Here is a 13682-nt window from a genome sequence, read left to right as displayed (position 1 = left end):
TTGCAGGTGATGAATACATCAATCTTACGTGAAAGTTGAATTGTTAGAATACAGGAGCACCCAAGGAAATTCACCCAGTTCCAAGAGATTTAAAAATGGTCCTCATTACACATATTAACAAATGTTGAAAACAGAGGTTAGAGGAAAAAAAGGCTCAAAAAGCAAAGAACAAGATTTAATTGGTTTTGGAGTTGCAAGGACCTTTGTTCTTCCGAGAGATCCCCATTGGCATTGTCCTCATTTTCTCCATCTGAAGCRTTGTCCTCTCTTTCTATGTCTTCCTGTAACTGTTCTGCTATTTCCTCTAACCTGAAATAAGAGCAGCAGCAGAGCATATCATCAYCATTCAGTATTTACAACAGAAACAACAAAACCCAAGCTCTGAATGTGAACCCTGGAGTCAGCAGCCAGTTACACAAGGCAGAAAAGCGAGACATTGCATTTGTGTAAAATCCAAGCATCTTGCCATTCCAAGATACAAAGTGAATGTTTCCCAAAATCKAATGACTTTCCAACAGCACAATCGATCAGTGGTTTGTCAGACATGAATACACTCAACCAGCTTCTGATTAAGTTTTTGTAATTGCACAAAACTTTCAATCTTGTAGCTGAAAATTTATGTTTTTTCTAAAATAAACAAGCATTTGCTAWACAGTATCAGTTGTAGGAGTATCTGCTACTCCATGGGCAGTCAGCCCAKAGTTACCAGGGTCAGATTCTTTAATTAAAACAGCGAATCACACTCACATACCCATCACCACCATTTGCCATTAAYACATAAACCACATTTCACTTCCTACCCAAAAGATCTCTTGTAAGARCATTCATTAGCTCTGTTCACTGACCTGTGTAATGACTCAGACACCAATAGCCTRCACAACTTTGGGAACCATAACTGAGCTACAAATGCCTTTGAAAARACTAGTACAGTCAGTCTACATAAATATTTCTATTTCATGCCYGACCAGCAGCTGCTAGCTGGCTCAGTGACCTAAAACGAAGGCATCAGTAAATTTAGCCTGGCTCTTCAGGGGTAAACAGATGTATCACAAATCACTCTTTATTGCTTGGAAGGAGCCTGTCATTCAGCTTTTACAGTTTAAGCCATACTTGTACGTACTGCCAGTTGYATGTTGGTGGCACATCAGCAGGCAAAGCTTAGCTTGCTGCTAATCAAACTCCATCAGTTTTGGGGAGATAAAGCAAATCTAAGCTTCTACCACACCATTCCACATTTTTCAAACCAGCTTTGAGAAACAAACCTTCTAGATTCTTCATTCTCCTTCAAGAGATGATCTAAACTGTTCACATATGACACCTTGCTCATAACAGGACTCYTAGAAAGCTGTAAAAGAAATAGTAAGAAATTGAAAAAATACTGCAAGTCATCAATTCATTATWAGACAATAAACAATCTAAATAGAAACCTCTTCCAATTTTAATAGTATTTTACACACAGATAAAAACCCAAAGAAGATCCTGCAAAACAGTATGATTAACGGTTTAGTTTTCTCAGTCCCTTGACAATTTTACATAATCGTCAAATCTCAGTAACTAATCTAAAAATTATTGTGCTTCACAATGGATCTGAACAGTGAAGGAAGTCTCTGCATCTCTAGGGCTGACCTTCAGCTAACCTCCACAAAGTGCATTGGCATCACGAGCCTTTTACCACACAACTTCATTATTATTATTATTATTATTATCATCATCATCATCCACTAAGACCCTGGGAATCTCCATTCATGTGCATGAGACAAGAAACTCCAAAAACTACTCAGTACCTTTTTTTTACTTTCAAAATCCCTAGAGGGCAAAATTCCAATGTTCGCTAAATCACCTCTAAATTCATCAGACAAAACAAAGCTTCCAATCAAAATCCCAACACAAATCCAAATCAAGGAGCTAATAGAATTAAAAAAAAAAAAAACCCACACAAACAAACAACACAGAAAATTAGTAAATTTTGTTAGTGGCTTGCTTTTCAGTAGCCATCCTTTTATTTAGGTTATAGCAGACAACAGATTTGAAATCTTTTATGGCTGTGATTGCATCCTTTGGACAAGCAYAGCCTTTCTGACATCACCCTGCTATTCATTTACCTTTTAAATGTAAAAMGCAGCATGTCTTTGTGTAAGAAATCTTGTAGGAAAGCTGAAGACTTCTTAGCTAATTTTATATTTGGTTAATATGTGTGAAGTAACAGTTGAACAACTGAGGAATCAAAACTTTATTCCAATGTGCACACATGCCCCTTCTTACAAGAGAAGAACATCAGAGTATATGCAAAAACAGTGGTCATGGAAATTTTGGGACAGTTCTTAACCGTTTTGTCTTACTTGGCCTTTCATTTATACCAGGAACAGGCCAGACCAAATGCTGTGGTCACACACATGTCCCACTAGCATTTGATCTAGGCTGCATGTGTTTATCAGGCTTAACCAGTAATTAGGTAGCTATGTTGGCTGAGATTGTGAAATGCACAYGTAACCACACAAGTCTGATCTATAACACCCTTGATTATAGAATCATAAGGACAGATTACATAATTACAGCTCCTTAGCATCTGTCCATGGAGATAATAACTCAGTCAACAAATTAACCCTACCACTGATTGAAAAACATAAGGAGAGGGGAGGTAGAAGAGAGAAATTATACAGGTATTCTGCTGTTTGTTTTCCACTGCAGAAACTAGTGATGGGCCAACAGTCAAGCATGACACAGCTTGGTCATTTCCCCAGCCAATGGTGCAAGGCACCGAATAAGCAAAGCAAAGGCAAGAGAATTAATGGGTCAAGATAACAGTTCAGTAAGGGAAAAGGGATAATGAAACAAAAGTGATTCAGAGAGAGTCACTTAACACTTTTCACAAGCAGAAGGATGCCCAGCCAGACCCTGAGCAACAGCTACATGCCCGAACAACACCCTCACTTGGTTTTAATTGCTGAGCATGACATTATGTGGCTGGAATATATATCCCTTTGGTCATCTGGGGTCYGCTCCCCGGGCTCTGATCCCTCCCAACTTTTTGTCTGCTCTGTGGGGGCACCACAGGAAGAAGAGAAAGCCCTGATGCTGTGCAAATACTGCTCCATAACAGGTAGAAGACTGGTCTCTTATCAACACTGTTTTTGTCTGAAACACATAGCACCATACAGCTGTCATAAAGAAAATTCATTCCAACCCAGCCAGGCTAAGTACAAAATGTCTTTGTTTAAATGCATCCATTTCCAACCTGTACCAACTGTTAGGAATACCACACTAAGACCTATTGCAGGACCTTCTCCATTAAAACATTATTTTATAATAAAACTTAAAAATCACTACTTATTTGACAARCTCTTATTAAACAAATGAGCTAATTTTTAAAAACACAGACCAATTCATCACCACAATATCCTGTACACAGGATACAAACATGTCATYTATCCCTCGTGATCAGAATTCATTGAGCTTTTTGAAATCCCAAAATACTTCAAATTTCCAAGAAATACAACCTCAAAGAAAACATCACACTCGTATGGCAATCACAGACTGTGTCAARGATATATGACTAGAGCCTAGCACACAGATCTCTGAATGTCCACATCAATTTCCTCCAGTAAACTTCGGCTCACAAAAATATTACCTGACTAGGAACACAAAAACATTCAACTACACGCATCCTCTAAATGTAACCGGCTAACTTTAAAACCAGAACTCCTAAAAACCACCAAAGGCATACAGCTAAATAAATCTGCCTGTACAAACCATCTTTCAGCCCTTCCCAGGACAAGCACAGTAACAAGCACATTCCCACTCCATCTACATTGTAACTGTACAGCAGCACAGGACCCTTAAGCCAAGTAGCCARTTTTGTACGCCAATAATTCTGAATTATCATGCATTATGAATAAGGGAGAAAATTATATTAAAATACAACATAACAAAGCTGATTATCTGCTATCTCATTACACTCTGCTGTAGCTTTAATGAGAATCAGCAAGAGGTGGCTGAGTGTTAGTGCAGAATACATTTTTGACTAAAATTAATGTAAAGCAGCTATTACCAATCAGTCTCACATACCAACTGTTGTTAGCAAGGGGTTCTAYTGGCACCACTTAGACAAAAACTTGACTGAGTCTTAAGTTTACTCAACTTTTGTAGAAGACACAGACAGTTATGRCTTGTACCTTGTGTGGTAGTGGAATAGGTACTAGAAGACTACTGGACAACTCAGCAGCCAGAGCAATTTGTTATTTGTTTATGAAACAGAGCTACACAGCAGAAATTAGTTCTCTAGAACACCTGAACAAGCTGCTGTCTGTATGTGCCAGATGGAACAGGTAAGGTTGGAGGCAATTTGATTTTTGAATATGAGATTTCTTCATTCACGAGGGCCTCTGCCTGCGTTTTGGTGGATACCTACTAGATAAAATTTCATTCTCCTAGAATTKAATAATTTAGCACCCAACTAGACCTTGCACTGTGCTAAAATCTGTATTATTTTTCTTGCAAATAACAATCATAAAAGAATACTTGAAAGAACTTCTTTTTTTGGTTTTTAGCCACTTACATGAAGCTTCAGTAATGGAGTCAAAGCGTCCTGAGAAAAACTGTCCTCAGAGTCTTCTGGGGCTCTTGCCTGTGGTTTGAGATTTGAACTGAATATTTTTTGCAGTGGCATTAATACTTCTTCTTCTTCATCRTCATCTAGAATGGATTCCAAAATGTCATCTTCACTATCAGAGCTGCTTTGTGATTTTCTGTTCAGCTTGGACTTGCCCGTAGAGTTCATTTTAACTTCTAGCTCTCCTGAGGTTTGTGAAGACTCGTGGCTGCAGTCYATGTAAGAGTTTTCCAAAGGCAATGAAGGGGGAACACTTTTACCAATCTCTGGGGAGAGTTCAGGCTTTCCACACATTTCCATTCTACAAGAATCAGGAGCATTTTCGGAAACCTTGTGGTTTGTACTTGAAAAACTGTTGCTGGGTTGAATACTGTATCCTTTATTCCGTTCATGTCTTTCTGGTCTTTTATCTTGYTCTTTCTTAATATCCAATACCTGAGAAAAGCCAGCAACCTGGAGAGGGGATTTCATGCCTTTTGTTTGTGTTAAGTGGTGGGGAGAAGGCAACACAGTACTTTTTTCCTGAGAGAAAGGAAGGGACTTTTCCAAGAAAAAGCATGAGTTAGCCAGCTGCAATTGATTCTCTTTGGTATCCACAACAGAAATGTGGTTATTTTTAGCAGGACTGTGTGCAGAATATGAAGGTGACAAACYTACAGTGGAATAATTATTTTTCTCCTTTTCATTGCTTGAGTTGAGGAGTTCCTCTGAAAGAGTCAAATCATGTCTAGATAGGGCAGCAGGATCCTTGAGCTGCAGAACATCATCATGAGGAGACTTTAAAAAGACATTTTTTACRAAGTCAGACCTCCTATTTTTGCATTTTGAAGATAATCTACTAAAGGCAGGATCATTCACTTCAGACTGATCTGAACTATCTCCATCCACACTCATGGCAGTGTGTTTTCTTTTCACAGGAGAGTCTCTTGGCTTGGATAGCCCCAAGGACATCTTAAGGAAGTGTGAAGGAACAGCTGGGCTTTTTGGTGCACCAGAGGCCATCTCAGATGATGTTCTAAATGCATGTGGAGATGATGTCTCATGTTCTAAAAGCTGTGTTAGCTTTGGCTGAGATGGGTCATCTGTGAAGTGTTGGAGACAAAAATAAAACACTGTTATTATGATTAAAATATAAAATAAAAATAGCAATAATAATATTTCTAAAAAGAAAACGTGTAATAGTTTTCCTTTTAAAAAACTAACTTGCTTTTAATTCAAATAGGACTAGAGCAGTGAAGTCTGATGAGTTTCCACAGCTACAGACATTTTTTACATTTTTACAGTTTATCTTCCTACTGACCTACCTCAAGCTTCTATTTGTGAGCTTTATAGATTCAGTTCTATCTCCCACAGAACAAAATTATGGGGTTAAAAGGGGCAAAAAGCAACAAGAATACCAGCTAAACTTTAGTGGTTGCTTCAACAAGAATATTCTTTCTGAATTAAGCAGAAAGGTAAAATTCATTAAACACCACAGAAAATGTGGATTATCCAAAGCACAAGAGAAACCTTAAAAATAATCTGTGATCAAAGTTCTAAGACAATGAAATATCATAAATTCTAATTAAGTTACAATCAATGCGTTTTACACTAAAATCACAAATTACTTTTAAAACTCTTCAAACTTGCCATACATTAGAAATAACATTGACGATACAGCAGTAATTATTATTTTAGTAAGAGAAAAGAACTCTAAGAAAGCCATTAAAAAGAGGSATGAAATKATRAATCTGATAGYTTAATTTTAYATTATGTTTAATTCTATATCATACCTGAGGCAATGTCCCTTGAACMAAAATGTGTTATTTTTCTTACAGAACTTCCCTTTCCCTAAAAATAAAGACAGAGTGAACAGAAGAGTTAATTGCATACTTTTTTTAACCAGGATGTTGATATCTCAAGCCAAGCGTTGAATCCTGCACAGATTTAGTTCCAAACACCCCCAAAAATATGTTAATAGACCTAATTTTAAAATAAAATTTAAACCCAGCTGCAAAGATCTAAAAGAACTCTGCACAACCCAAACTTTTTTTCTTCGAATTGAAAGTGACCTGTAACAAAATACTACATTCTTAACAAGACCACTCCCACCTCTATTTAAATACTGTGGCTTAAATGCATTAAGTCTGAACTGCTATTAACTTCAACTTCCAAATAGCAGAAATTTGCCAGTCTGCTCCTTAAGCTACATTGTAAGAAAATGAGATTTTAAGGCATTTAAGATAAAAGCACCTTTTTCTACAAAATACAATTTCAAGCCACAATTTCTATTGCATTTCCATGCTAGATCTAGGCCAGAATACCTCCCCTGCTTTTAAGACAGGATTTTTCAGTTATTGTAAAAAGATTAAGAACCAACTTAACCAAGYATGAACTAAAACTTGCAAAGGAATAGCAAAAGAACATAAACTCCTGTGACATTTGAAAAAGCACCAAGAATCCAATCCTACAGTGTAAAATTTTTAAAATTTTTTTAAAATTTTCAAATTCATATGCATAATGGATGAGTGATTTCCACCTTTACCAACCCTTTTAAATACACCTGATGCAATACATTTGTTCTTTAGAAGGGCTTTACAGGATGTGGCTTTGATTGTTTCAGTTGCTGTTTGYCCCATTCCCTTTCTCTGCAGAGAGCTTCCAATGACCACTAAATGCAGAATCAGTAGGAGAGCAGGGCAGTGTGGAAACCTGGCTTTGGCACAGATGTGGTGCTTGCAGTGCCACTATTTCCAGCCCAGGCTTTCCAAGTGTCAGCTTCTGGTGCTGAAACCCATTTGTCAGAATCTGAGCTGGAGTCTGAGAGATCCACACAGTCATTTTTTCTCTTCCACATGAGAGTGGTGCTCTCCTTAGACCCAGACATTTCTCATTTCTTCCCTGTTCTGGCTTGGCAGTCTTACTCTTTTTGGCCAAGGAAGCTCCAAGACACTGCAGTAATGATGAATTGATGAATCACAACTTTCGGGTACAATGAACCCAGGGCCCTCACATTCTGACATTTTTTGAAATGTTTATACTGTCTTTTTCCTCCTTTCCAAAAGACACCTACCACAGGACTTGCTTGGTGTTTACTCTGGGATGTTTTTCTGCTGACCTTCTTTGGAGAAGATACGTTCCTTTCAAAACCTTCAGTGCRTAAAATTGACAGTCCCATTCCTTCATCTTTTACATTTCCTTTGTCCGGTGAGGACAGCACAGTGCGGTCTTTATGGCCACGGTCCACGAGAGAAAAGATCAGTTACTCACAAAAGCAACATTGGAATTAAAAAAAAACCAAAACAAAACAAACCTTATTATACTATATTAGTTCGTAATTTCTCTCTCACATGTAAACTAAAATTAATTTATTTAAATCATCCAGTTTTGCTACTGCCATGCAAAGAATCACATGACATATGATGCAGCTTCAGTTGTTACAAACAATCTGACTTAAGCATGAGACATAACTTAAAATAATAATTACAAYACTATTTAAGGAAATTAATTTTAACAGGAAATTGACATTTTCAGTTACATTATTAGAAAATAATTTCAATGTGCTCATTTCCACATATATGGTAAGCTATATTCATTTTGTTGCTGGTCCAATATGGAATRAGACTGAACTATTATTCTGCACATTCATATAATTAAAATTCATATAAACATATTCCATTTAAAAGAAAACATATTTACCTTGATTTAAAACTGGTTTGAAGAACTCTGTAATCATCTGATTTCTGAAGAGAAAACATAACTTTATCTTTTTAGAAGAACAATACCTAAATACCCACACAGTGAACATTGATAYAATACTGTAATTTATTTCTATAGATTTTCTTTAATGCCAGCAACTCTTATTTCTAATAATTTAGAAAAAGCAGTATCATCATTTGAACATTAGAATACAGCAGAATCTATGAACTTAGTATCTTCATCTTCTTTGATACAGTTTGCTAAGGACTTCAAGGCTATACTCAGTGCCTGTTTTGCAAGTGTCTCTTGAAGTTCAAACTTGAGTTCAAGTATTGATGAGAGAACAATTGTTCACGTTGTTGCAAGAACAGMGGAAGTTGGTTCCACATTTTGTTATCTTTCTGTACCTTCCAAGATGAAGTTATATTGTTACTGCCTGTGCAACAGTGATAACCAAGGCAAAACTTACTTACTCCATATTCTAAGCTAACATATTCAAGTATCCATACATGACTGTGGTCCCACTGATTCATTAACGATTTCCGAAGTTTAGGCCAGAAGAACCCACTGCTCACTTGTACAAAATGGATTTGGATTTAATTCTGAATCTTCCTTTAAGCTTGCAACCATCACTTTTGCATTTTCTCACATGGAAAATGTATTTTAGCACCTACAGAAATACAAAAAGCTGTTTATACTTCTCAAATCAAGATACTGGCAAGCAGTGATATTTGAACATGTCGTAACTCAGTGGAAAACCACCTGTAATCAGAATGTATAAGTGCACAAAATTGCATTCTTGGCTTACCAAAGAAAGCAGAGAAACTACTGGTCAAAGACTGGCTGCCTCCAACCTGTCCCAGCTCAATTTGACGTAGGTCAAAATATGAGCATTCTTTCCACATGCTACAGCAACAGCATTAAAGAAATTTTTGACACCCGGCTCTAAATTCAATTAAACAGGTTTACTAGCATAAATCAAGCTGGTGCCTCAAAAAAGGGACCACAAACAGAAATCCCTGGGCAATTACACCCTTAAAATCTGAACTCCCCAACAGCACAGATCAATAGTGATTTTAGCATCTGGCATCATGTCACTCTTTGCTGGTTCACTGTTTTGTTACCCACTGCTGCTCTGGGATCACATTCAAACCCTCTTAGGTTGTTTCAGGATGAATTTCAGTTGGTTCTGAAGTCCATGTTGTCATGTGGTTGTTACTGTTCATGTACCACAATTTATGGGCTGTCCACTCCAGCGATTGATTTTTAAGTAATACGTAAGCTGTTAACATTGTCGTGTCTAACTAGACTGTTAGTTAGAACCTGTTAATGTTCAGGTTGCTAGCTTCAGGTTTTGCTATARTTCATCTTTCACTTACACAAGAGCCATGCAGTTCAAGTAAAGTTCAACTTGTGGCCTAACAACTCTTGCTACTTATGTCACTCAGCTACTTTCAAGTAAGAGAAAATTTTCAGCACACAGGATCCCCACATTTCAGCTCAGCAGAAGAATCAAAGGATTAAATGCAGGTTTATTTACTGTTATTGCTACAGACTGATTTGTTTTTCTGCTCTAGACCTCCTYGCACTCCACCCTGGCCTCACCTGCTCATGGCAAAGCCCTCTCCACCTTGCATTCCTCAGGACACACCCGAGGCTTGCATGGACTGCTCTCAAGCTGCAAAATCATCCAATGCCAACAGCCTTCCACATTGCATATCCTTCCAAACCCTTTCTATTTTCCTAACTAAGTGACTGTACTCCTTTCTTCTCCATTAAAGCTTCATTTGCACATGCAGCACTGCTAGCAGGCCACATCTCATCTGCAGCTACCACCCAGAATTCTCTGCACCTAAATCTTGAAGACAAACTGTGAGAGACTGAAATGTTAAAGCTCATTGACTCAAAACACTATTGCTGAGGCCCAGRTTTGCACCCTCCAACTGAAGTGGAAAAGGAAGGGGTTTTGTGTGTGGTGATGAAACCTCTGATCTGCCTAAGACAGGGTGTACAATCACCGTCATGACAAGGATGACCATGACAAAACAAGCTGGGGGTTGAACCAGGTAAGGGACAAGGCCAGTAAAGCACAGACCCTGTGGAAGTGGGAAAATGCTTTTCATCATCCCAGKGTCCCACCTTACACAACTGGCTCAGGTRTAAAACACCTCCCTGCCCAAAGSGGGGTATTGGGATATTCACACTTAGGCCTGAAGGTCTTTATCCCTTCTGATAAGGCATAATGTGAGAAARCATGATGTGAGAAACAGCGGTCTAAGTYRGGGCCATATACCATCARAGACTCCTGAAGTGCCCCCAGACTCATTTCCGGAGCCTTGCAAAAGACAGTGTTAAATTCACCCTCTCCAAAGGARGTAGCTGRGCATTCCCACCTGAACCTGAACAYYTATTAACCCACTGAACTTATGTTCTGGGGGCTTCTCCCATCTCTGATGGATCAAGACTGCGAGMATCACTTTGACCAGCAGACATCTGAATTGCAACAATCAAGTCTCACCACTGGATCCATGGTGGTGGTATCTTTCCTCTCCACAATCTACTCTTATCACTTCTTCTTTCTTTTCCTTATATTATTTCTTAAGTGGTATTTCTGTATTTTTATWTTGTCATACTACTAGACACAATAGCCAAAATGGCTACAAAGCTCATTTCTAATTGTTCTAAAATAAACCTTATGTGTGTGTGTAAATATAAACATCAGGTATTCAGTGTTCTTTTATTCTAATCTGCCCCTAAGGGATCTAATAAAAAGCCTCAGTTACTATGGCCTTCGGGGGCAGCTTGTAACAAAACCAAAACCAAGGCCTTCTGCCATGTCTGTCCTTGTTTCCATAGCCACTGATTCCAAATGATTGCTAGTGTCCTTCCCATGTTGTTCTATCTTTTTGCTGCCTTTTATAATAAACCCAAGAGCTCTGTAACAAAATTTCTGCTTATTCCATAATTATACAAAACYTTGTAAAACATAACAGAGAATGAAGGCACTTCCCTTCTCACTSAAGTCATATTTGAATGAAGAGACGGTGAGTGATTTGTCTTAGACTATTTGTTTGAAAGTGCTTATCCACCAGTAYTTTCTCCTTTGTATTTTTAACTCTGAGTTTTGGTAGTGCAAGGGYTAGGAACTGTCCAACCAAGATTCTGTATTGTGTCTCAGACAAGAAGTGTACTAAAAACTYCAGACAAAGCTAAGGGCGGGGAAAAAAAGAAAAGAAAGAATGCAACATAGTACAAGGAAGAAGGTGAGAAAGAACTGGGCATTCCAACCTGCTTTTCATATATATGGGAAAGCATAAAGAGAACATGCGACTTTCTATGTGAATGGAGCCATAACTGACACAAACCATTCACTCGAGAATCTCCACCCTTTAGTAGGAGGTTACAGTGTTCCATTCCTTTACTAACATGAAAATTACAGTTGTTTAATACATTGTTATCAACAACTTTGGTTAACAGCTTTGGTTGGCACTTTTCAGCTATATAAATTCAGCAAGACCTTTTAKCCCCAATAAAAATTATCACACCATTTTTGTGAAATCTCAGCTCAACTGAGACACAAAAGAGACCACTAAAAATCCAAAAGCAAATATAAAACCCATAAATACATTATCTCACCTGACAAAAGAAAAAAGCTACACAACCAGGAGTTGAACCTAAGGGACCTTCCAGGCCTTTCAAAATTTCTAAGGATGCAGCCTGCATGGAAGAGGGAAGGAGGAAATACTTTCACTTGCATAAAAAAACAATCCCCTGAGCATTTGGTAAAAGTAGTTAGTGTTTACAGCCATATTASTGGTTATCTCTGGCTGGATAAAAACTATTATTTGAAAAAGCTGTATTGGAAACACTAACAAGACCTCCAAGAAAGCAAATGCCCACAATATACAAATAAACTACAAAAAGCTACAAAACCAAAAGAARCATCTTTGATGAAACAGAGCATCTTGAAAAGCACTGCAGAAAGAACAACGACAAAAAAAAAATCACAACAAACCAACTGAAACAGAAACTCACACAGAAGACRTCAGTCTTACTGACAACTGCAACAAAACCAAAATTACAGTTTGGTTTCACTTTCTTGGGCAAAAAGTAAGATTGAAAAAGTGAACGTTTACCCTGTCCCCTTCATTTAAATGACAGTGCTATCACAATAGAGGATCTGAACAAAATAAGGTGCTGTTCATGGCATAAGAAAATTATGATTTGCCTCATTCTGCAAGAAACAACTCGGCAGCCTCTGAAAAAAACCTCAAGTCTTTAGCAGAATTTGGATTTCTAGTTAGCAGACAAGTCTGTCAAGTCTGAACACTGTCACTGASTGCCAGTGCTTTCCCCGGGCAGCGTCCCCCGGCACCGTTAGCGGCGCAGGTCCCGGCCGCAGCGGGTGTGGAAGCTGAACCGTCACCTGAAGCGCTCRGTTAGAGCCGAACCGCTGAAACCGCTCAGCTCTACAGGTGGGTGGGTAACGCCAGGGCAGGAGSTGGGAGGGCACACGTGGGAGGATTTTGAGAGATGTGCCGGAGATGCCAGCCAGAACTTAGCTGGACACTCCCTTCGGTCTCCTGGACGCTGCCAGACCCCTTGRCAAATGAACACCGGCACCAGTGTGCCAGCTCCGATGAGGAGGCCCCGGCCGGGCCCCTTCACRGCTGGAACCCCCCGGGCAGGCTCCCAGTGATGCTCCCGGGGAGGTCCCGGTAACCCCCGCCGAGCCGAGCCCTACCACCCGCCCTGGGCAGGGCGCCGGCAGCCGGGGCGTCCCGCTAGGCCGRTTCGGTGCCCAAGACCACTGCGACCATCCCTCTCCGCGCCCCGCCGGTACCTGCACTCCTGGGCCGCCTCTCCGCCCGCGGCCGCCGGCGTAACATGGCGTCGGAACATGGCGAAGGGCGGGCCCGGAGACGGCAGCCCCTCGCCGAGCGGTCGGGTCATGGCGCGGGCGGCCCGGCGGAACCCGAGCGGCCGAGGGGAGCGGCCGCCCCCGGCAGCATCGCCAGGGCCGCGGCTCGAACGCYCCACACGCCCGGAACGCCCAGCGCGGCCGCGGGTCACGAGCGGGACCTAACGGGCTGCGCTCTTTCTGTTTTTTTAATGGACTCGGCCGCTGATTGGCTGAGCGGCTGCAGCAGCGGCGTCTCCCATTGGCTCTTTTCCAGGAGGGGGCGGGACGGGCGGTGGGATCGCCCGACAGAGGAAGGGTTGTTTGGCGCCTTGGTCTCGCGCCAGTCCCCGCCCCCCGCTCTGCCGCTCTCTGATTGGTGCGCTCTGGACATGCCCCGCCCCCCACGCGAGGCCCCGCCCCCGGCGCTTCCGGGCGGCTCCAGGTGTCCCGGGCGGTGCTGGGCCCTCAGCCCTCAGCCCTCAGCCGGGGACA

The 13682-nt window shown here is 40.5% G+C and overlaps 1 protein-coding gene across 4 annotated transcripts in view; it reads right to left on the bottom strand.

Annotated features, from left to right (window-relative positions):
* Window positions 1–13360, bottom strand: part of SLF2 (SMC5-SMC6 complex localization factor 2) — a 29203-nt gene extending 15843 nt beyond the window's left edge. The window contains exons 1-8 of one of the 4 annotated variants that reach the window (XM_057379881.1): window positions 13131–13193; window positions 8761–8957; window positions 8288–8331; window positions 7662–7816; window positions 6382–6439; window positions 4556–5691; window positions 1263–1345; window positions 202–309 (exon numbers count right to left, since the gene is read on the bottom strand). In XM_057379881.1, coding sequence (XP_057235864.1) covers window positions 202–309; window positions 1263–1345; window positions 4556–5691; window positions 6382–6439; window positions 7662–7816; window positions 8288–8331; window positions 8761–8765 — 1589 coding nt within the window. In that variant the 5' untranslated portion in view covers window positions 8766–8957; window positions 13131–13193. Of the gene's footprint in view, window positions 1–201; window positions 310–1262; window positions 1346–4555; window positions 5692–6381; window positions 6440–7661; window positions 7817–8287; window positions 8332–8760; window positions 8958–11923; window positions 12005–13130 lie in introns of all 4 variants that reach the window. The other 3 variants (XM_057379889.1, XM_057379897.1, XM_057379873.1) reach the window with 3 other exon arrangements.
* Window positions 13361–13682: the final 322 nt, after the last annotated feature.

Source organism: Malurus melanocephalus, unplaced genomic scaffold (assembly GCF_030028575.1).
Source record: "Malurus melanocephalus ecotype Western Australia unplaced genomic scaffold, MMel_1.1 scaffold_12, whole genome shotgun sequence".
Classification (NCBI taxonomy): Eukaryota; Metazoa; Chordata; class Aves; order Passeriformes; family Maluridae; genus Malurus; species Malurus melanocephalus.
The sequence above is the reverse complement of the archived record's forward strand: the minus strand, read 5'-3'. Positions and strand labels throughout refer to the sequence as shown.